The sequence below is a fragment of the Lepidochelys kempii genome, chromosome 26, assembly GCF_965140285.1.
Source record: "Lepidochelys kempii isolate rLepKem1 chromosome 26, rLepKem1.hap1, whole genome shotgun sequence".
In the NCBI taxonomy this organism is placed as follows: domain Eukaryota; kingdom Metazoa; phylum Chordata; order Testudines; family Cheloniidae; genus Lepidochelys; species Lepidochelys kempii.
Genome location: NC_136405.1, coordinates 6,243,349 through 6,266,263, shown reverse-complemented (window position 1 = coordinate 6,266,263; position 22,915 = coordinate 6,243,349). Strand labels below are relative to the sequence as shown.

Genomic DNA, 22,915 nt, shown 5'->3' with positions numbered 1-22,915 from the left:
GACCAAACAGAACTTTTAGGGTGGACCTGGAGTAGGAGTGGGCAGGTTGCCTTTTGTTGTGGAGGGAGTCCAAGTGGGCAGGGCCCATTGGGTATGTCTGCGCTGCAGAGTTAGCTTGGGTGATTGGCATCTGGTTTAGTCTGAGTTCCTGTGTTCTCACTGGAGCTGTATGTCCCCCATGTGTGTCACAAGGACTTCTCCTGGGGGCACAGCCCATGGTTCTTTATGCTGCAGTCGGCTGAGACACTCTTTTCCCAATTAATTGTGGGATAAATGGTCTGTCCTTTTGGGCACATGGGCGGAATTGTAGGAAAGCATTGAGGACTCTCAGCACTTAAGGGATTTAGCCTGTGTCCTCACTGCAGAATGGGCAGGTTACTAGCCCGAGTGAAAGCAGAACCCAAGCTTCAACCCAGCCCCCTGCCAGGCCAGTTAGGCTGGGTGGAAAGCAGCAGTTTTCTCAGGAGAGAGAGTTTTGTGTGTGGATGGGAGGAGGGTTAGGGACAACACCCAAGTAACAGCCTCGGTTAACTTTGCAGTGAGGACATCCCCATAGTGTGTCACTGCCATTTGGGGCTGCTGGATGTTTCTAGCCAAGATGTTTACTGTTCAAAGCAAGGGACCTGCAGTTCTTCAGGCCCAATCCTGATCTCACTGAAGTCCACAACAAACCTCCCATTGACTTCAGTGGGAGCTGGATTGGGCCCTCACATAAGGCGGGTTTGTGTATGAGATTTGCCTCCCAGCTACTTCTGCTCTCCCACGTGATGTAGGTAGTGAGTATTTGCAGGCTGAACCTGCAAGGTGCTGGGCACCCTGCGTTCTCCTGATGTCAATGGGAGTGCAGCACCTTGCAGGAAGGCTGATGGTTACTAAGGGAACACAATGCTTTCCATACCCCTTCTGGACTGGCTAGCATACATGTCCTGTTGCCAGTCACACACCAGTTTATCTGGAATAGATCTGGTCTCTCTCTCTTTTTTTAACTGTGCCCTTTAATTTTATGAATAAGCTCACTGGCTGACGTTTAGCCTTTGCAGTAATAACATCACTTCGCCCTTGTCTGGCTCCTCCCAGCCCAGGCTCTTAAAGGGCTTGACAAACATTTAATTAAGCCCAACAGCCCCCTACGAGGTAGGTTTCATTTCCAAACTGAGGCACAGGGAACAGAAACCACTTCCCCAAGGTCACAGTGAGCTCAGGACAACAGCCCAGGGGTCCTAGCTCCCAGCCCATTGCTGTAATCACTAAACCCAGCTCCCTTCCTACAGCTGGGGATAGAACCGAGGAGCCCTGACTCCCCATATCTGCTCTACCTGTTAGACCACTCTCCTCCGCCTCCACTCACCCCATATGGCAGAATACTGCATCTTCTCAAGAGGGTCTGGCTGATATTTGGTCCTGTCATTGGACTCCCCTCTCCTCTCTCCTTGAAGTCAGTTGTCTGCGTGGAACAAATTTTCCCTTACACAGTGTGGCAACTTCTCGCCCCAGATTTCAGCACAAACATTTCTAGAGGAGAGTAGGAGTTGTGCCTGTGGAAGCTGTTTGGGTAGATTATAATGTTCAGTCCTTGTACACGCCTCCTTTGCAGATAGTTGAAAGAAGGGCCATTTTAATTTGACAAAGGAAATTGCTCCCAAAATCTGCCGGGGCCTTTTTAAATGTCTCCTAGTCTAACCAATTGGATCCCAGCCTGTGCCCTCTCGGAAGGGGAGCCCTGCTATTGCTGATGCAGGCAGGGGCCATGGGCTGGGGGATTCCAAAAGGGAGCTGCTGGGTTTTGTTAATATCAGCAGTTGTGTGGGATGAGCTCCATGCAAGGTGTGTGCTATCGATTGCTGGTGGTGGACAGGCCCATAGCAGACTGACGACTCACCTCTCTAACTCTTTCTTTAAATGATTTATAGGAGTCATTCCTATTATGGCCCCTGACAGTCTATTCCTTATACCAAGAGCTCTCTCTGCAGAGGAAGCAGCTTAAATTCCATCCGTGCTTGGCTTTTCCTTGCAGCTGGCCCCATCTCTGTTCCAATGCCTTCTCGTTCCATCTTTTTGGTTGTGTTTTCCCTGCTTTTTGCTTCAGCATTTATCCTGCCCTTCCCCCCCACTCATCACTCTTGCCCGAGTGCTAGTGACAAATCTGATCCCCATCACCATAGTGCCGGAGCGTCTCCAGGTATTTATCCACACAGTGCACCCCTGTGAATTGGGGAAGTGTCCTTATTCCCATGTTGGGGAGGGGGAACGGAGGCGCACAGAAGAGGAGCAATTTGTCCAAGGTCACGTGAGGGAGAGCTGGGAATGAACCCTGATCGTTTGAGTCCTTAGTTCAGTGCCTTAGACACCAGGCTGTCCTTCCTCCCTGCCAGAGATGGGGAAGCAAAGGGGCAATGCAGGAACTTCCACACTGTTGTTTGTCGGTGCTAGGTCTGATCAAGTTTTAAATAACCTAAATTGTGGGCTTCTCCATGATCTTTCACAAGGCTCTTCCATAAGCTAATAGACGTCCCAGTTCCCAATATTCAACCTAAGTGTTCCTCTGCTAAACATCCTGTTGCCCCTAGATATTAACCCTTGGACTATCCTACATTCCTCTTCTTTGTTGGTTATTCCTTTCAGGCACTTGCCAATGGTTGGGTGTCTCACCGCTGGTCATTGTCTGGTCAAGTTGATCATATTCAGAGTCCAATTTGCCAGAGGTGCTCAGCAGTCAGGCCTAATAACAGAAGGATGATGAATACCCTAAATTCGCACTGAAGTCCAAAAGCAGTTCCGGGCCCCTCACAAGATCAGGCTCGATAGCTTTCCTCCTGTCAGCCCCCTCGCTCCGCTCAGTCACTTCTCCATCTCTTCTTTGCTCTCCACCTGGTTTGCTCATAATTCCCTTCTACCAATGAGCCCAAACTGGAAGGTGTCAGGCAGAGAAGGGGCAGTCAATTGAAGAAAAAGAAGGAGCGTGCATCACGCTAGTCAGGGACGCGGGGGAGCTGTGGGGACCCCTGTTCACTCAAGCCAGGGAGAGAAGTAGAGGCTCTTTTAATGCTTTAAGAAGAGCTATCCCTTCCCTCATGCTCTGATGCATCTCCATCTGCAATCCAAAACAGCATTGTTTGTTTGTTACTTTGCTGCCATGTCTTATTGCAAGCTCCCATCTCATTTGCTATTTGCTCTCACCTCTAGCTGTATTTTTTCCTGCTTTCTAAATGTCACCTACGCAGTGAATATCTGTGCTTTGGGATCTCTCCTCCCTAGATGCATTTGCCCAAGATCAATCCATGTTCATTTCCTGCCTGTGTTTCTAACCTCCCTAGATCCTTTTATGTTAATCCTTTGTCCTCACTGGTGTTTGTAACACCTCCCAGTTTAGTATCATCTGCAAATGTAATTACCGTGCTGTTTACCTGCACATCCAGATTGTTAATAAATAAAGCCAGCCCTAGCGCTGATCCCTGCAGCTCTGTGCTGGACACCTCCCCACCGCACAGTGCCATGGAGCATTACCCTTAGTCGCCAATCCTTCAGCTAGTTTTCGATCCATGTGACAGCGCTCACACATCCAAGCCAATTTGAATTAGCTTCTCAAGTAAGAGTTCATGAGGCACCATATCAAATCATTTCCCCAAGTCTAGATGTATTATATCTCCCGCATCCCCTTCATCCACTCATGTTGTAATTAGAGATTAAAACGACTGAGTATTTCTGACGTGGTATTTACTTCAGCAGTCTCCAGTGCTGCGTATTGCTTCTGGTTCCATTTGCCTCTACGTCTTTCTTTCTCAGGGGCTTATGCTGCTTTTTCTCCTTCTCTTGCCCAGACTCTCCTGCTGCTCAGGGGGTTTTAGAGCATGACTATTAATGGGGCAGGTCCCTGCCACACCTTATAGCTCTCTCCCGCATGGGCTAAACTACACTTGTCTCTGGTCTGTTCCACATCTCTCCAGGCCCATCGGAGCTGCATATCCCCTTCCTTTGTGTTTGTGTTTGTCTCCTTTTCCCTCAGGTTTGTGCCTCAGGTAAATGTTATCTATCTGGGCCTGCTCCTTTCTTCTTCCAGGTCCTTGATCCGTACACTGGACCCTCTCCCACTTTCAACTGCTCCACTTGCCCTGCAGCTGACCCTCTGCTTTTCTCCTTCGTGTGGGTTCTTTCTCCACTCCAGCTGCTCACTCTCAGCTAAGCCCTTTGAGCGCTGCTGTACCCTCAGTTTCCCAGGGAGGCTGTGCCGGCAGAATCAGTTGTGCAGTCTCAGATCTTGCGGCTAGGGAATTTCTCCGATCATCCTGCCTAAGTTTGCCTTGACTTAACGCAGCTTTGCTCTCAGTTATACCCCTCATCCCACGCGGAAGAGCTCCTGTTCCTTCTGGGTGGTTACACCCTTCATGTAGTTGTAGACAGTTCAACTGGCCAAGCTGCTGGCTCATTGAATCTTCCCTTTTATTCTCTCTCAGCGTTGCCCTTCTCCCCGCTGCCAGCCGCCTCATTCATCCATCCTCCCTCCCCACAGATACATTTTCCATGTCTCTCAAATCCCAGGCGTCCCCTCCATTGTGGTTCCCTAACCCCTCCAACTCACAGGTGCTTATAACCTGCTCAAACCAAGACTGAATGGAAAGGGAAGACAATAAGGGGCCGCGTAGCACAGTGGTTTTCACCCTGAGGCCCGCGGGCTGCTTGTGGCCCAATCAGCACAGAGCTGCGACCCATGTGACATCCTCAGGGCCATACAGGTAGTATTGGATGCGGCCCACAATGGTAAATAGGTTGAGAACCACTGGTGTAGCGGCATAGCTGGTTAGTCCATAACCTCTCCCTTTCCGCCCCACCATCACACACTGGAGTCACACACGTGCCCTCTCCATGCAACCATCACACACACACCCTTTCCCCACCACTGTACACTCCATTCCTCACTCCTCACACACGTGGGCATGGTCTCTGCACCATTCTCCTGACATTCACTCACTCTCTGCACCATCAATCCTGCACACACAACACGGCCCGATATGCACACGAATCCCCTTCCCACCACCGGCACGCCCCCCTCTCTCCCTTTCACACACTTTATCCCCATACACACAACAGCAGCTCTAGACTTCCCCAGGGTTCACATACACCCAGACTGCCTCAAACACAACCACTCCTAGGAGTGGTAAGAGAATGGAATTGACTGAAGTTGCTGTGGCACATCACACACACACACACACAAAGAGGGATCTTTGCCATTTTTTTTTTCTTTTCTTTTTTTTTAAGTCCCAGACAAGGAACAGGAAAATCTCCCTGATCTTCCCCCCCAAAAAAACATGCTGGAAGTTATTTTGCTCCACTTTCCATGTCTTGTACTGAAACTAGGGACTTTTTTTTTTTCCCAGTTTCCTTTCTGAAAATAACTCTGAAACTATAATTTCCTCCTACTTGCTTTTCCCCTTCTTATTTTGATTTGCAAAGTCGCTGGCTTTGTGGAATGATGCCACTGGGCCATAGCTTGCTTTGTGCCTTGCTTTACAACTGCATTCCTTAGGGCCCTGGTCCTGCAAATACTTACAATTACGTGCAACTTTTCTAACATGAGTAGAGTTGCCGAAACGCTTAAATGCTGCAGAATCAGCATCTAGATTGGTGAACTAGAGCCCCAGTCCTACAGACACGTATGGCCGTGAATTATGTTATTTGTATTATGATAGAAGGGAGAGGGCTCATCCAAGACCAGATTCCTCTTTGTTCTAGGCACTGTACAGATATATATTAAGTGACAGTCCCTGCCCTGAAGATCATACAGTATGAATAAGACTGACCAAGGAAGTATTATCTTCTCAGTTTTACAGATTAGGAGCAGAGAGATTACGTGATTTCTCTAAGGTCACACAGGAAGTCTGTGTTAGGGCAGGGAACTGAAGCCAGATCGTCTGAATCACATCCAATTGCAAGACAGTCCTTGACCCTAAACCTTGCTTGCTTCCATTTTTTTCAGGTGTGGTTTCTAAAACAAGGGGATTCTAATTTTAACACCAATTAACTTTCCTAACTGGTGCTTCCAGCTCAGAATACTCTCTCTCCATTCAAGGCACAAGTGAGATCCAGCTCTTGTTATTTAAAAAAAATTGAAAAACCAATTAAACGCTCTCACGATATTTTAAACTCTCTCTGAGTTGTTTGTGGGGAGTGAAATGTCTAGGGATATTTATCTCTCTTAATTTCTCTCTTGCATTAGGCTGCGCCGCATGCCAGGTTCCCGCGATGTTTCCTTCCCCTGTATGTTAAGAACAGTTTTTCTGATTTCTGTCATGCAGGGAAAATTGCGATAGATTTGAAAAGCAGCGCGTATTCCCAAGAGAAGAGCTGATACAGATGATTTGTACTTATGAGAAGAGATGTGGTGGTGGGTTTGTTTGTTCCCCCCTTTACTCAATGAATTCTTCCATTTTGTGTAATTTCTCAGAATAAGAAGTTCTACAAGAAATAGGTTTTCCTTGTTAATGACAGTTAAGTGTACACAGTTAAACACAGGCTATCAGATCTAAAAGCTCTGCCAAAACCTGGCGGCAGTCACTACCCTCTCTCCTTGCTGGGGGTTTGTTTGTCTGACATCTGAAAGGAGTCACAGTTGAAACACAGTCTTGTAATTAATGCACTGGACTAGGATTCGGGAGGGCTCCGTTCAGTTCCCAGCTCATGGTCACAGACTCTCTGTGTGACCTTGGACCAGTCACTTAATCTCACTGGCTGAGATTTTCAAAGCTGCCTAAGGGGATTTGAACAGGCCTGTTCCCATTAATTTTAATGGGAACTGGCCATCCAGATCCCTTTGAAAACCTCAGCTTCTCCCTCTGTAAAATGGGGATAATAATACCTCTCCTCCACTCTTTGTCTTCTCTGTATGGTCAGGAGCTCTTTGAGGCAGGAGCTGTCATGTGCTTTGCATTTAAACAGTCCCTAGCACAATGGGGCTTTGATCTCAGGTGGGCCTCTGGGCACTATTGAAATTCAAATAATAAGTTGTTGCTGTGAATAAACGTGAGGGTTTGGGCTGCAGAACTTCCAGTTCCAAGCAGCACAAGTGAGTGCTTCTGGGGCCGCATGGCCCTGTGTTGACTCAGCAGTTCATGCACCTGATCTCCCTGCTCCAGCAGTGCAAGGGCGTTTACAGCCTGACCTAAATTTCCCCTGTGGCAACAAGAGACAGGGCTCAGGGCCAGATCCTGATCTTCCACTCCAGCAGAGGGATCGGCTGTATCCAAGCCTCCTATTTCTGTCTTGCTACGTGGAAGAGGAAATATCCCACCAATTTACCCTGATCCCAGCAGTGAGGGGCGTTGTCCTTCTCTGGGATCTTACCTTTTTTATCCTTCTGAATTAAAGCACTCAGTCTGCATTGGACTGACTCACTGGGAGCAGAGGGAGCTCAGCACCTGGCAGGATTGGACCCTGACAAATTGGCCATAGCAGAGGGCCAGTCACGGGATGGAACAAAATCAATAATCCCAGGTCAGATTCAAATGTGGCATGAGACCAGAGTTGCAGCCGTTTACACCAGGTCTGAATTTATCCCGGTGTGCAGTTGTGCTTGTTCTGCAGCTCAAGACCCAGTTCTGCAATCCAGCATCCAGGTTGGTAGGGGGCATTTCTGGGTGTTTCTTGTTTTGCCTCTCCACCGCCTTGGTGCCAGTTTGAAGAGCTGCTATTCTCAGCTCACTGGCACTGCATGAAAAATTAAACTCCATCTGCTCCTCCCGAAAGAATGAGGAAAGAAACAGACTCCTCCACATGCTAAACTGCACTAGTTGCCATGTAGGGCTTTGCTACGGAAACTCAGGTGAGTTGCATACGGTAAATGGACTACAAATCCCCAAGGCCAGCTGGTTGTGCCAGGCGGTCTCCAGCTGACCAGTTTGGAAGAGCAGAGCCAATTTAGACACCCTCACACCTGGGCATGGCACATCCAGGTCACGTTAGCAGAGGGAAGTTTTTTTGGTAGATGACTTCATGGACACAAATTCCATAATAAGGATAACACTGGTGCATGGAAACTTCAAGCACGCTTAGGAGATGCTCTGCTATTTCAGGCTCATTTCTAGCAGCAAGAGGAGAGATTCCTGCCCTCTCCAGCCTGTTTTCCTGCCAGTGGTATAATCAGAGCCCACGGATAATTGAGGCCTTTTTTGGCTTTCCCTTAAAACATGCTGTCTCGTTTTGTTGTGTCTGTGCAAGCAAAACAACTGACGTAGGCAACTTCCAGCCAAAGCAGGAGGAAAGGTGATGTGGGTGCACTCTCCCTGCTGGGGTGATGGTCTCTGCAGAGACTGTCCTGGGTTGAGCTTCTGCCATGCTGTATGGAAGGACCCCTCCCCTCTCCAGCCCTCCCCATGTCTCATGATGGGACATAGAAGAGGTTCTCCTAAACACCAGTAACAAGACTAGAAGTGCAGATGTGTCCCAGATAAGATTTCCAATCTTAGAATCATAGAAGATCAGGGTTGGAAGAGACCTCAGGAGGTCATCTAATCCAACCCCCTGCTCAAAGCAGGACCAACCCCAACTAAATCATCCCAGACAGGGCTTTGTCAAGCTAGGCCCTAAAAACCTCTAAGGATAGAGATTCCACGACCTCCCTAGGTAACCCGTTCCAGTGTTTCACCACCTTCCTAGTGAAATAGTTTTTCCTAATATCCAACCTAGATCTCCCACAGTGAAATTTGAGACCACTGCTCCTTGTTCTGTCATCTGCCACCACTGAGAACAGCTGAGCTCCATCCTCTTTGGAACCCCCGCTTCAGGTAGTTGAAGGCTGCTATCAAATCCTCCCTCGCTCTTCTCTTCTGCAGACTAAATAAGCCTAGTTCCCTCAGCCTCTCCTCATAAGTCATGTGCCCCTGATCAGCGCTGGTCCTCTTCCCGGCAGCCCTGTTGAAATAACTTGGAGCTTATAATTCTGGAGAAAAGTCGTGGGGACACTGATCCCACGAACCCCACCTCTGGAGTGTCTAGATTCACAGGTTGTGTCTGTTCCTTCCATAAGGTGGCCCCTGAGTTGTACCTACCAATGGACAACGTGTCTAGTCACCTTCTGGCACTGGGGGGACTGCACATATCATGAGATTTGCTTCCTCCTGAGGAGGAAGAAGGGCTCAAGCTCTGGAGAGAAAGACAATCACAGGATGAAGGCGGTATTTGGGTTCACCAGGATGTTAGCAGGGAGGCTGGAAGGAGGCAGCTGGCTCTCAGCAAGGCTGCCAAGCCAATGAAGTTCCATGTTCTGAAGGGCTCATGGGGCAATTTGTCTCCATAATAAATTGGATTTTCTCCATTATGCCGTGGGAACGGAATCAGCAACTTACTCACCAGTGGGACCCACCTGGAAGCACAACTCCCATGGTCACCCCCCAGTCCCACCTCTTACACAGCAGGTGCTGGAGCCTTTGTCATCTGCATCCTGATGTTTGGGTACTCCCAGGTTTGCAACATTCAGCTGGTGCCCGTTAAAAGACTTGATATTCTCCCGGAACCCTTTTTAATTGGTTTCAATGAGCTCGGTAATTAGTTTAATTATCTTCTGTTATTGTGCGGTGCCTTGAGATGCCAGTCAAGTCTGTGAGTGCAACGTGTCAGATGTGGGGGTATTACAAAACCCCTGGGAGGAACCCAAATACCTACCATCCCATGCCAGGAGCACCAAGAGCAGGAGCCCTTTTGCATGCCGCAAGATTTGCAAAGGGCGTCTACCTCCAAGACCTGCTCAGCGTGGCTCCGACCAGTTTGGCCCTTCTGGCTCAACAGGCAGACATGTCTCCTGCGAACCAGGAGAGTGTAGTGACAATTTCAGCTGAGGAACTATGCAGATGGCACATGTAACCTGTGCAGCTGGCAGATGAGGTACCATAGAAGGCACTCTGACAATGTATTTAAATTCGGCTCCAGCATTACTCCCCCTGCTGGCAAACACAGCCCCAAGCCTGTTCGGTGCTGGAGATCACCGCTTATATTCTTCTGTTAAGACAAACTGGTGGGTCTCTAGTATTAGCCAGCTCCTAAGTGCCAAGTCATCAACGTGTTTTGTAGAGGCTACTGCTGACGTATGGGGAGTTGGATGGCTCCAGAAAGGAATAAGGGAATACAGAGCTCTACGTTGCTAGTTCACCTTCAACCTAGGCCGATGCTGCTCAATCATAGAATCATAGAGTATCAGGGTTGGAAGGGACCTCAGGAGGTCATCTAGTCCAACCCCCTGCTCAAAGCAGGACCGATCCTCAACTAAATCATCCCAGCCAGGGCTTTGTCAAGCCTGACGTTAAAAACTTCTAAGGAAGGAGATTCCACCACCTCCCTAGGTAGCCCATTCCAGTGCTTCACCACCCTCCTAGTGAAAAAGTTTTTCCTAATATCCAACCTAAACCTCTCCCACTGCAACTTGAGACCATTACTCCTTGTTCTGTCATCTGCCACCACTGAGAACAGTCTAGATCCATCCTCTTTGGAACCCCCTTTCAGGTAGTTGAAAGCGGCTATCAAATCCCCCCTCATTCTTCTCTTCCGCAGACTAAACAATCCCAGTTCCCTCAGCCTCTCCTCATAAGTCATGTGTTCCTAATCATTTTTGTTGCCCTCCGCTGGACTCTTTCCAATTCTTTCACATCCTTCTTGTAGTGTGGGGCCCCAAACTGGACACGGTACTCCAGATGAGGCCTCACCAATGTCGAATAGAGGGGAACGATCCTGTCCCTCAATCTGCTGGCAATGCCCCTACTTGTACATCCCAAAATACCCTTGGCCTTCTTGGCAACAAGGACACACTGTTGACTCATAGCCAGCTTCTCGTCCACTGTAACCCCTAGGTCCTTTTCTGCAGAACTGCTGCCTAGCCATTCGGTCCCTAGTCTGTAGCGGTGCATGGGATTCTTCCATCCTAAGTGCAGGACTCTGCACTTGTTCTTGTTGAACCTCATCAGATTTCTTTTGGCCCAATCCTCTAATTTGTCTAGGTCCCTCTGTATCCTATCCCTACCCTCCAGCGTATCTACCTCTCCTCCCAGTTTAGTGTCAAAGCTGTTACCATCTGACTGCTGTTTGGCGGCCTCTCGGAAATGAGTGCAGTGGGTCTCAAGTTTAGAGAGGAAATATGGTTTTGTGATTAAGGCACTGGACTGGGACTAAGGAAATCTACATTCAGTTCCTGTCTCTGCCACTGACTGTATGGCCTTGGGTTTGATGCTTAGTCTCTCTCAGTTTCCCATCTGTAAAGTGGGGATAATAATACTCCCCACCCAGAGTGTGCGCTTCAGGACATGGACTCTCTCACACATGGGCGTACAACACCTGGCATGATGGGGTCCATAGGTGCGACCATAATACACACAATAATCACGGTAGTCTAGTTCCAGGAGGAAGGCGTCACCAAAATCACCCCTGCAACTAGTGCGAGTTGGCTCCTTCTGTTGGCTGTTTCCACAAAGATGGAATGGATGGTGGAGATTGAACACCCCGTCTCCCTTTCAAGGTGGGGCCTCCTGGGGCAGGGGTGGGGCATGCCCAAGGAGCAGCGAGCTAAGCGAGGCACCCCTGTTTTGCCCATCACCAGACAGTTGCCAATCCAGAATCCTTCTCCCGCCCTTGCTTTATACAGAGAGATGAATAGGTGCCAAACTGTGGACCAGATCCTCAGCTGGTGCATATGGGCGTAGCTCTGTCAAAGCCCCCGAACTGTGTCGATTTATACCAGCTGAGGATCTGACCCCCATGTGTCCAAAGACTCACCCCAAACCTTTAAAAAGCCTTTGGTGGTTTCCTCTCTCTGGTGGGGGGGGGGGAGAAAAATAATGCAGAGTAATTTTCCCTGAAGATGTTCATGCACGTTCTCTCTCTCTCTCTCTCTTCTTCATCATGCTTGGAATCCTGCTAATAAGTCAGAAAGGAGGAGGAGGGGGAGAAAGAAAGAAGCTCTGCTGAGCTTTAAGCCTGGTATCTCCACACACAAAAATCCTGTGACTAATGCTCCCAGTTGGCAAAAAGGCAGTGTAATCAAAACATATATATATATATATATATTTTTTAGTCCTTAAAGTTAGTCATTCTGCAAGCAGGAATCCAAACAGGCAGACATGAAATGGAAGCCACAGTGCCCGAGAGCCTCTTTTGCAATAGGCAAAGCACTTAGCTAGGAACGCTTTGGCATTGTCCTGGACGCTTGTGGCTTTTAAATGGGGAAAGGAGCAGCATCCGGGGAGTGGCTGGCTCAGGGGGAGTGATGGAGGGAGGCTGTGCAACATGCAGCATTTCACTGCCAGGTTCCTTGACCCAGGTCACTCGTCACTAAAAGTTCTAATGGAACATTGGCAGCTCCCGTGAAAATTTGGTAGGGTCCAAGTCGAGTTCCAAGAAGGCAGATATGCCGCCACTGAGCGGTCCCTCTGTTGGCAGCCTCACCAGAGAGACCATGGACTGTATGGGCTGCAGATAATGAATTCTCCCCTGATCCTGTAGGTCCAGCATGAGCAACAAGGGTGCAAGCTACGCTGCCCGTGTGCCGTTTCTGGAGAGGCCTCCTCTGGAGTGGAGTTCAGTCTTCATTGCCCATTCAATCCAAGAGCTGTCTCTGTTCTGCACTCGGGGTCTGTGGGTGAGGTGAAAAGCCTAGAAACTCACCCCCTCATGTTGCCACCCAGCCTTCCCCCCCCCCACAGCTTCTCTCATCACCTTCTGAAATGCCAGGGCCTTCTGTGACCTCTGTTGAGCTCACTTTTGGAGATGCCCTTTTATCTGCTCCTAAAGCAAAGGCATCTCGGTCCTCCACCACCCACAACTCCAAGTATCTCCTAGCCATAGGACATGGAAAGATTCCCCCAGGCAAAGGTGTAGTTGGTAAGAATGACCATAGTCATCACTCTGGAGCACCACCATTTTACCCTGGGACTGTTAGTAGTAAGGGTCCATCCCTCCTCAAAGGTTCTCGTTATACTGATCCAAAAGGTTACCTGTGCTGCCAGTCCCTCTCGCCACCTAAAAAAACACAGGAGCCTTTGTTCTCCAGCCCTGTCCCACCCTGAGGATACAGACAGGAGTCTGCATGGTCCTGACGTGATGTTCTAATTCCCCATGTGCTTGGCAGACAAGTGACTGACTCAAAGCCTTTTCCTCGCATCCTACTGGCACAGCAGGGCACCTGCCTGCACTTGACAATCGCCCTGTTCATGTCTGGAACTGAGCAGAGGCTGCGGCTGCTGCCACCTTGACTGGCACTCTGGTCAGTGGCCTCTCCCTCCCTGTGCCCCTTTCAAAATAGGGATCTGGGGCCACGCTGCAGGGAAGTTTAAACCCTGTGCCTCAAACTGGAGCGAGACGGGACTCCCAGGAGAAGCGTGCAATTGGCCTGGATGATGAAATTGGGTGGGGGAGAGGTAAGCATCTAGGACTGCAGAGAGGAGTATGTCTGGCAGCCAGGTGCAGCAGCAGCAGCAATCGGGGCGGGGAGCTTGTATACAAGTCCTGGGGTGTGAAGCTGAGCGTGTTGTAATCCAGTGCACACCTGTCTTCCCCTTATTTAAAGTGCGTGACAACCTTCTGCAGTGGTGGCTCCAAATGTCGCACTAGTTCTTTGGAAGGCTGCAGCATTTGTGCCCATTACAGTAGCACGCCCCATTCTTATAAGGATGTACGAGGCAGGGACTTTGTATTTTTTCATATCCATAAAGTGTCATGCATACCTTTGGGGCTGCACGTGTAACAGGGCAAAGGGGCAGGATGCGGATACAACACCTGCCTGGGAGGCAGGAAAATAGGGTCTGTTCTCTGCCCTGTTAACTGACTAGCAGAGGGACAACAATCCAGTGGTTAGGGTATTTACCCAGGAAACTCAAATTCAGTTCCCTGCTTTGGCATGGACTTCCTGTGTGACCTTGGCCAAGTCACTAAGGGCCAGATATTCAAAGGTATTTAGGTGCCTAAAGATGCCGATAGGTGTCTTGTGGGATTTTCAAAAGAGCCTAAGAAGATTAGGTACCTAACTCCCCCTCGGCGCTTGTCTACATCTTTAGGCACATAAATACCCTTGAAAACCCTGGCTCTTTATCTCTCAGTTCCACATCTGTACAATGGGGATAACAGCACTTCCCTACTTCATGGAGGTGGTGAGAGGATAAATGCATTAAGGATCATGAGGTACTCAGGTACTACAGCAGTGGAGGCCAGATAAGGACCTAATGAGAGAGGGCAGGACATATAACCTTACCGGGTACGTCTACAGTAGAATAAAAGACTCGCAGTACGGCACGGCTGACCCAGGTCAGTTGACTCAGGCTCACGGGGCTCAGGCTACAGAGATAAAAATTACCGTGTAGACGTTGGGGCTTTGGTTCTGGGACTCCCGCACAGGAATCACTTTAAGTCACTTTGATTAAAATTTTCCAAATAATCTGTTATATATGGGTGCCTCCTTTTTTTGATGCCTGATGTGAGCCACTTGGAACCTGATTTTCAGAGGACCTGAAAACTTGCAGCTCCCACGGACTTCAGCTGGAGCTGTGGTAGCTCAGTGCCTCTGAAAATCATGCCTGATGGCATAGGTCCTGAAAAATATTTAGATGCCTAATTTCCATTGATATCAATGAGCATTAAGTGCCTAAATATATCTGAGGATTTGGGCCTAGATAATTCTGATCAGCCACTCAAAAGGCATCCAAAATCAGAGGGCACAATCTGGCACATCTAAACAGTTTGGTCTAACTCTTCTTGCTTCAGTTTCTGTATCTGTAAAATGGGGCCATTTACCCCTGGAAGCTTGTGAGGGGTAATTTTTAAAGGTTTGTAAATGCTTTGAAGATTATAAGTGCTAAGCCATATGGTTCCCTATTCAGTTCCCATGTGCTTCATCAATTTCATTGATTATTGAGTGCAGCTGGACCTTTCCTGACATTGCAAAACTCATAACACAGTTGTTCCCTCAAGGGCTTTTTAAAATAGTATGCAATTTATTTTCCTTCTTAGTCACTGGCCTCCATCTTACGTTACATTTAATGTACCTTGTTTGTATCAGTTCCTTGCCATGGTCCTGTCTCTCAAGTTTGTTTTTCTTGTGGATCCTGGCATTATTACTTGTTAACATTTTTTGTGTGTTGTACCAGCTTTCCGGCAGTCTGGAATAAATACACCAAGACTCAGAATTAAAGGGAAGAACTGGAAGCCTTACTCAATCCATCTAACCTGGCTGGATGCCTACATTGAAATGACTAAACTAGAGTTGCTAACCTGTCCCAACGTGTACTGGGCCTTATGTAAATGCTGGGATGGCTTCCTCAGGGGCTGTGTCGAATAATAAATAAATCATGCTTTAAATGAGAAGCTAGCTTCAAAGTTGTCCACGGAGAGACAAGTCATTCCGTCCACTGGAGCAATACCTCTTTAGCCCACTGCCATAGTCATACGTAACTGCTGCAACGCAGCCCCCAGTAGCACATCCACTGTGCAGCAAAAGAGCCCAATTTTTGGACAAAGGCCAGTTGGGCAAATTCTGCCTCCCAGGAAGAGCGCTGTGGGATGCGCACGCGGCACATAGGGCCTGGGCCAGGAAGCCGTCCACTTTGTGAAAGCCAGTCAGCCGCATGGGTGTCAATTTATCTGCCGCGGAAGGCTTCCCGGGCTAAGCTGCAGCCATTGCTGGGAGCGGAGTTTGAAGTTCTAGGGCAGGAGTAGGCAACCGACGGCACGGCGGCGCACAAGCTGATTCTCAGTGGCACTCACCGGTCCCGGGGGGCTCTGCATTTTAATTTAATTTTAAATGGAGCTTCTTGGGCATTTCAAAACCCTTATTTACTTTGCCTACAACAGTAGTTGAGTTATATATTACAGACTGATAGAAAGCAACCTTCTAAAAACGTTAAAATGTGTGACTGGCACGGGAAACCTTAAACTAAGCGTGAATACATGAGGACTCGGCGCCTGCTTCTGCAAGGTTGCCGACCCCTGTCCCCGGGGGCTGTTCCCCAAAGCCAGGCCCTGGAGCGGCTCGGGGGAGGGCTGCTGGGGGGTCACTGCAATGGGCGGCTCTGGAGCGCCCCAGGGAGCCGGGGGATGGCAGGGCAGAGCAGCGCAGGGCGGCCGCAGGCCAAGCCTTGCCTTGTACACCGGGCGCAGCCCCTCCCCAGCGCAGCCCAGCGAGGTCATGGCGCTGGACGGTGACATCACGGCTCCACGTGGTGACATCACAATGCTGCACTGTGACATCACGACACAGCCTCCGACGCTGCGGCTCGGCCTGCCCGGGAGGCAGCGTGAGAACTTCCAGGTGTCTCCGCCCCCCAGGCCGTGCGTGACGTCACGCCGTCGAGCGTGCCGACTGCCTCGCTTCCGGAGGGGGCGGGGCCAAAGGACAAGCGCTTCCGGGAGAAAGCCGGGGCCGGAGGGGACCATGAGCTGGTGAGTGCAGCCCCGGGAGACGCTGGGGGCTCGTCCCGCTCCCGGCCCCGGCCCGTCTCCGCCGTCGGCCCGTCTCCTCCGCGCTGGGTCTCTGCGGCCCCCCGGACCCGCCCGGGGCGCCCCGTCCCTCCCCCCGCCCGGTGCTCCGGGCCCTTCCCTCCCCCCCTTCTCCCCCCCCCCCGGTGCTCCGGGCCCTTCCCTCCCCCCCTTCTCCCCCCCCGGTGCTCCGGGCCCTTCCCTCCCCCCCCTTCTCCCCCCCCCGGTGCTCCGGGCCCTTCCCTCCCCCCCTTCTCCCCCCCCCCCCGGTGCTCCGGGCCCTTCCCCTCCCCCCCTTCTCCCCCCCCCCCCCGGTGCTCCGGGCCCTTCCCCTCCCCCCCTTCTCCCCCCCCCCCCCGGTGCTCCGGGCCCTTCCCTCCCCCCCTTCTCCCCCCCCCGGTGCTCCGGGCCCTTCCCTCCCCCCCCTCCCCACCCCCCCCCGGTGCTCCGGGCCCTTCCCTCCCCCCCTTCTCCCCCCGCCCGGTGCTCCGGGCCCTTCCCTCCCCCCCTTCTCCCCCCCCGGTGCTCCGGGCCCTTCCCTCCCCCCCTTCTCCCCCCGCCCGGTGCTCCGGGCCCTTCCCTCCCCCCCTTCTCCCCCCCCGGTGCTCCGGGCCCTTCCCTCCCCCCCTTCTCCCCCCCCCCGGTGCTCCGGGCCCTTCCCTCCCCCCCCTCCCCCACCCCCCCCGGTGCTCCGGGCCCTTCCCTCCCCCCCTTCTCCCCCCCCCCGGTGCTCCGGGCCCTTCCCTTCTCCCCCTTCTCCCCACCCCCCCCGGTGCTCCGGGCCCTTCCCTTCTCCCCCTTCTCCCCACCCCCCCCGGTGCTCCGGGCCCTTCCCTTCTCCCCCTTCTCCCCACCCCCCCCCGGTGCTCCGGGTCCTTCCCTTCTCCCCCTCCCCCCCTTCTCCTCCCCCCCCGGTGCTCCGGGCCCTTCCCTTCTCCCCCTCCCCACCCCCCCCGGTGCTCCGGGCCCTTCCCTTCTCCCCCTCCCCACCCCCCCCGGTGCTCCGGGCCCTTCCCTTCTCCCCCTCCCCACCCCCCCCGGTGCTCCGGGCCCTTCCCTCCCCCCCTTCTCCCCCCCCCGGTGCTCCGGGCCCTTCCCTCCCCCCCCTTCTCCCCCCCCCCCGGTGCTCCGGGCCCTTCCCTCCCCCCCTTCTCCCCCCCCCCCCGGTGCTCCGGGCCCTTCCCTCCCCCCCTTCTCCCCCCCCCCCCCCGGTGCTCCGGGCCCTTCCCTCCCCCCTTCTCCCCCCCCCCCCCGGTGCTCCGGGCCCTTCCCTCCCCCCCTTCTCCCCCCCCCCCGGTGCTCCGGGCCCTTCCCTCCCCCCCTTCTCCCCCCCCCCCCGGTGCTCCGGGCCCTTCCCTCCCCCCCTTCTCCCCCCCCCCGGTGCTCCGGGCCCTTCCCTCCCCCCCTTCTCCCCCCCCCCCGGTGCTCCGGGCCCTTCCCTCCCCCCCTTCTCCCCCCCCCCCCGGTGCTCCGGGCCCTTCCCTCCCCCCCTTCTCCCCCCCCCCCCGGTGCTCCGGGCCCTTCCCTCCCCCCCTTCTCCCCCCCCCCCCGGTGCTCCGGGCCCTTCCCTCCCCCCCTTCTCCCCCCCCCCCCCGGTGCTCCGGGCCCTTCCCTCCCCCCCTTCTCCCCCCCCCCCCCGGTGCTCCGGGCCCTTCCCTCCCCCCCTTCTCCCCCCCCCCCCGGTGCTCCGGGCCCTTCCCTCCCCCCCTTCTCCCCCCCCCCCGGTGCTCCGGGCCCTTCCCTCCCCCCCTTCTCCCCCCCCCCCCGGTGCTCCGGGCCCTTCCCTCCCCCCCTTCTCCCCCCCCCCCCGGTGCTCCGGGCCCTTCCCTCCCCCCCCTTCTCCCCACCCCCCCGGTGCTCCGGGCCCTTCCCTCCCCCCCCTTCTCCCCACCCCCCCGGTGCTCCGGGCCCTTCCCTTCTCCCCCTTCTCCCCACCCCCCCGGTGCTCCGGGCCCTTCCCTTCTCCCCCTCCCCCTCCCCACCCCCCCCCCGGTGCTCCGGGCCCTTCCCTTCTCCCCCTCCCCCTCCCCACCCCCCCCCCGGTGCTCCGGGCCCTTCCCTTCTCCCCCTCCCCCTCCCCACCCACCCCCCCCCCGGTGCTCCGGGCCCTTCCCTTCTCCCCCTCCCCCTCCCCACCCACCCCCCCCCCGGTGCTCCGGGCCCTTCCCTTCTCCCCCTCCCCCTCCCCACCCACCCCCCCCCGGTGCTCCGGGCCCTTCCCTTCTCCCCCTCCCCCTCCCCACCCACCCCCCCCCCGGTGCTCCGGGCCCTTCCCTTCTCCCCCTCCCCCTCCCCACCCACCCCCCCCCCCGGTGCTCCGGGCCCTTCCCTTCTCCCCCTCCCCCTCCCCACCCACCCCCCCCCCGGTGCTCCGGGCCCTTCCCTTCTCCCCCTCCCCCTCCCCACCCACCCCCCCCCCGGTGCTCCGGGCCCTTCCCTTCTCCCCCTCCCCCTCCCCACCCACCCCCCCCCCGGTGCTCCGGGCCCTTCCCTTCTCCCCCTCCCCCTCCCCACCCCCCCCCCCGGTGCTCCGGGCCCTTCCCTTCTCCCCCTCCCCCTCCCCACCCCCCCCCCCCCGGTGCTCCGGGCCCTTCCCTTCTCCCCCTCCCCTTCTCCTCCCCCTCCCCCCTTGCATCCGCTACTGACCTGCTGTCCGCGCCCCACTCGTGTCTACCCCCCCCAGCTCCCGCACCCGTCTCCCTTGTAGTAAAGTGCTGTGATGTCAAGTTTGTTACCGTCGGGGGGCCGGGAAGCTGCCTCGCCTACCGTCCTGTGTGACCCAGTGTATGTGGGGTGGTTGTTTACTTCTCGCCACCTGTGTTTGTTACTCCCTTTGGAGAGTGAAAGTGGCCTGGTTATTTTCACTTTCTTTTAGTCCCTTTCACTCTCAGCGCTCCCCCACCCCCGGCCCAGCACCAGGCTGCTGCAGACAGGGCAAGGGTCTGAGAATCCAACAGCCTGAGTTCCTAGTTCGGCTGCTCTCCGCTCTGGTGTGAGAGTTGCTTCCCTTCTGCACATTAATTCCCCCTGATAGAAAACGGGACTGATACTTGGCTCCCCCTTTAAAAAGTTAGTCTTTAAGGTGCCACAAGTCCTCCTTTTCTTTTTGCGGATACAGCCTAACACGGCTGCTACTCTGCAACTTGGCTCCCCTTGGTGAAGCAGCTCTTGGTCTGTGGAAGAGAAACAACTTTTAGGGGCTTAATGGTCTGATCCAACACATCTTGAAGTCCATGGAAAGGCACCTATAGACTTCAAAGGGTTTTGGGTCTGGTCCCAAATTCTTATTTATATACTGTACTTGCATAACAATGTCTGTAATGTAAACACAGCAGAGGAAGGCTTACATCAAAACAAAACTTTTTTGCTAGTTTTTTAAATGCCCGAAACAGTCTATTAATAGGTTTTATGAAACCTGCTTTGGGTTTAGAACTATCTGAAGTCACTTTAACTTGTATCTTGCCTCTCAAGTGGATTTCAATATGTTTGTGTTAGACATTATTTGCACCTCATAATGTCAATATCAAAATAGTAACAATACAGTCTGGGGGATAGGGTTTTGTATGTACTCTGCGTGTGATCTAGCAATGCTGTCCAGTTTCCTCGTGGGAAGGCTTCCTGCCTTTGTAACAGGCCCGGCAGCATACCTCATCTTAGCTTGGGAATGTTAAGCATTGTTATTTATGAATGTTTGTGCGTTAAAGTAAATGTGTTAGATACTTCATCGAACAATTTGGAAGATACGGTCTCTGACCTAAAGAATATGTACTTACTAACAGGTTTCAGAGTAACAGCCGTGTTAGTCTGTATTCGCAAAAAGAAAAGGAGTACTTGTGGCACCTTAGAGACTAACCAATTTATTTGAGCATGAGCTTTCGTGAGCTACAGCTCACTTCATCGGATGCATACCGTGGAAACTGTATGTATGTGGAAACTGCAGTTTCCACGGTATGCATCCGATGAAGTGAGCTGTAGCACACGAAAGCTCATGCTCAAATAAATTGGTTAGTCTCTAAGGTGCCACAAGTACTCCTTTTCTTTTTGTACTTACTAAGAAGCTCCAAGAAGGATCAGGCCATTATTGTGCTATACAGATGCATGCATAGGTATCTTTCCAGCCCCAAAGAGCTTATTATATCTAAGGCCCCGTCACTGACTTCAGAGGTTCTACTAATGTGTAAAGTTAACCATGTGTAAATGTTTGTGGGTTTGGGGCCTAATGTTAGATAGACTCATAAATATTAAGGTCAGAAGGAACCATTATGATCATCTAGTCTGACCTCCTGCACAATGCAGGCCACAGAATCTCACCCACCCACTCCTGCAATAAACCTCTCACCTATGTCTGTGCTATTGAAGTCCTCAAATCGTGGTTTAAAGACTTCAAGGTGCAGAGAATCCTCCAGCAAGTGACCCATGCCCCATGCTGCAGAGGACAGAGAAAAAACCCCAGGGCCTCTTCCAATCTGCCCTGGAGGAAAATTCCTTCCCGACCCCAAATATGGCGATCAGCTGAATCCTGAGCATGTGGGCAACATTTACCAACCAGATACCCAGGAAAGAAGTCTCTGTAGTAACTCAGATCCCATCCCATCACAGGCCATGGGCCTATTTACCATGAATAGTTAAAGATCAATTAATGCCATAGATGGGACAGTAGCAAACAGAAGGGAGGGATGGATTGAGTAAGGACCAGAGTTCAGCAATGTGCATATATGCTTAGGGCATCCTGCCCAAAAATGAGATTGGTTTTCGCAAAAGTAGGATAGTACTCACTTAACGTCTTATTATTTACCCAGACACACACCCTTCCCTTCCTTCCTGGTTCCCCCCCTCTTAATCATCTCTCCCTTCTCTCTGACTGCATCCTCCTCCTTACCTACCCTCCTTGCCTATTGCAAATATGATTATAAAATAAATGTACTCTTTTGCTTTATCTGTGCTTCTGTTATTAATGAAAATGGATCTGTGATCAGATACTTGAAACACTAATGCAGCCCTTCACACTCATGGTTTCAAATGACTGTACGCTTTATTTGCAATAAATTAAAATAACTGATTATTCTCTTTAAGATTATTGGTATTTATCTATCTGAGGCATTTCAAATGTTTGTTGTAATGTTCAAAATCATTTGATGGAGACATTTAAACCAAGCCTTGTCATGTACGCGCATCATCAGTATACATGCATACCTGCTTTAATTACTCAGCTATCCAGAATGATTTTCTAAATATAAGTTACTTGTCCGGCTACAAAACTCGATTTCCTGCTTTGTAACAGATCAATGTGCAGCATTTCTGCTTAGATTCTTCTGACCTCCATTTCCCCGCATAAAGTTTTGCTTAGAAACCCTTGTTGGGTTTTGTAATTATTCTTGTTCACTGATTCCTGCTCAAATGGTCTCAGTTTACAAGTCAAATATTTGATTTTTTTTTTCCTAGCTGCTAGCACCGCAAATTCAAGTTGTGAGTTGAAAAATCCAGCAGTGTTCTCTCTGCCTCCTACTGTCACCATAAGTACTAAAGATTCTAGGATCAGAAGTTTGCTGACAACTTTTGTTGTAAGAGACTCCAGCTCACTCTGCTGTGTTTATATTGGCTCTTCGAGGACCACAGGAGAAACTTTTCTGTATCCATAAAGTCAGCAGATCTGCCTTGAAGACAAATGGCATGGATAGATTAACAGAATCATCTTCTTGATTATACTGCCCTATAGATGGCTAGCAGGCTATGTAAGGAATACGTACTTTATAGACCAGGTAGCCTAATCAGTGTATTTTTAGTCCTGACTCATGCATCACTTTATTGTGATAAATTATACATAGAAATACCTATTGCTGCACTTAATTTTAAAATAATCAATTCATTTCACCCTGTATCAATCTTACTACTCAAATTGCACAACACAGAATCACTCCACCTGCGCTTTCAGTGACACCGCTGCATCGTCTGTGTTCTATGCTATAAATGGCTGCATCCTAAAAGCAAACATTTATAAATCTGCCTAAAGTTAAGGGGACTGTGTCACATTAAAAGTCATATTACTTAAAATGTCCTTAACTTTGATTGTTAAAAATGGAAGGAGAGTAAAAGCCTCCTGTGTTTTTTTTTTTATCCATTTATGCACTTCTTCTTTTTTAGTTCTGTTCAGCCTGGGCAATAATAGATAGTTTCACTTGGAGATTCTCATGCATTCACACAATGACGGGATGCTTGGTTTGTAAATATTGTTGAAGGGCCTTTAACTCCAAACAAAAAACTTTAAAAAAATTCCTCTGTGTGTGTTTGTCAGATTTGCTAAAAACTCTGTACAAGACTCCTAAAACATTATGGGACAGATCACATCCACAGTTCTTGTCGTGTGTGCTGGTCATTTAATTAAAAATATTTTCACTGCCCTAAGCAATTTTTCAATCGTGTTAGTCACGCAGAGCCAAAATAGTTAGAGGTAGATGTATGCTGATGTAAGAAGAAAGAG

The 22,915-nt window shown here is 51.6% G+C and overlaps 1 protein-coding gene and 1 long non-coding RNA gene across 3 annotated transcripts in view; one reads left to right on the top strand and one right to left on the bottom strand.

Moving 5' to 3' along the window:
• Positions 1 to 2,530: 2,530 nt before the first annotated feature.
• On the bottom strand, positions 2,531 to 16,526 carry LOC140903591 (uncharacterized). Of its 2 annotated transcripts, none has more exons than XR_012156299.2 (4): positions 16,102 to 16,526; positions 15,009 to 15,122; positions 14,219 to 14,301; positions 2,531 to 12,604 (listed from the first exon to the last, which is right to left on the bottom strand). It is a non-coding gene; the product is annotated as an uncharacterized LOC140903591 (long non-coding RNA). The 2 variants fall into 2 exon arrangements; XR_012156298.2 differs by having other exon boundaries at positions 2,531 to 11,889.
• BIN3 (bridging integrator 3) overlaps positions 16,304 to 22,915 on the top strand; it is a 56,200-nt gene continuing 49,588 nt past the window's right edge. The window contains exon 1 of the mRNA XM_073325115.2: positions 16,304 to 16,401. Within this exon, the coding sequence (XP_073181216.1) occupies positions 16,394 to 16,401 (8 nt within the window). The 5' untranslated portion in view covers positions 16,304 to 16,393. The remainder of the gene's footprint in view (positions 16,402 to 22,915) is intronic.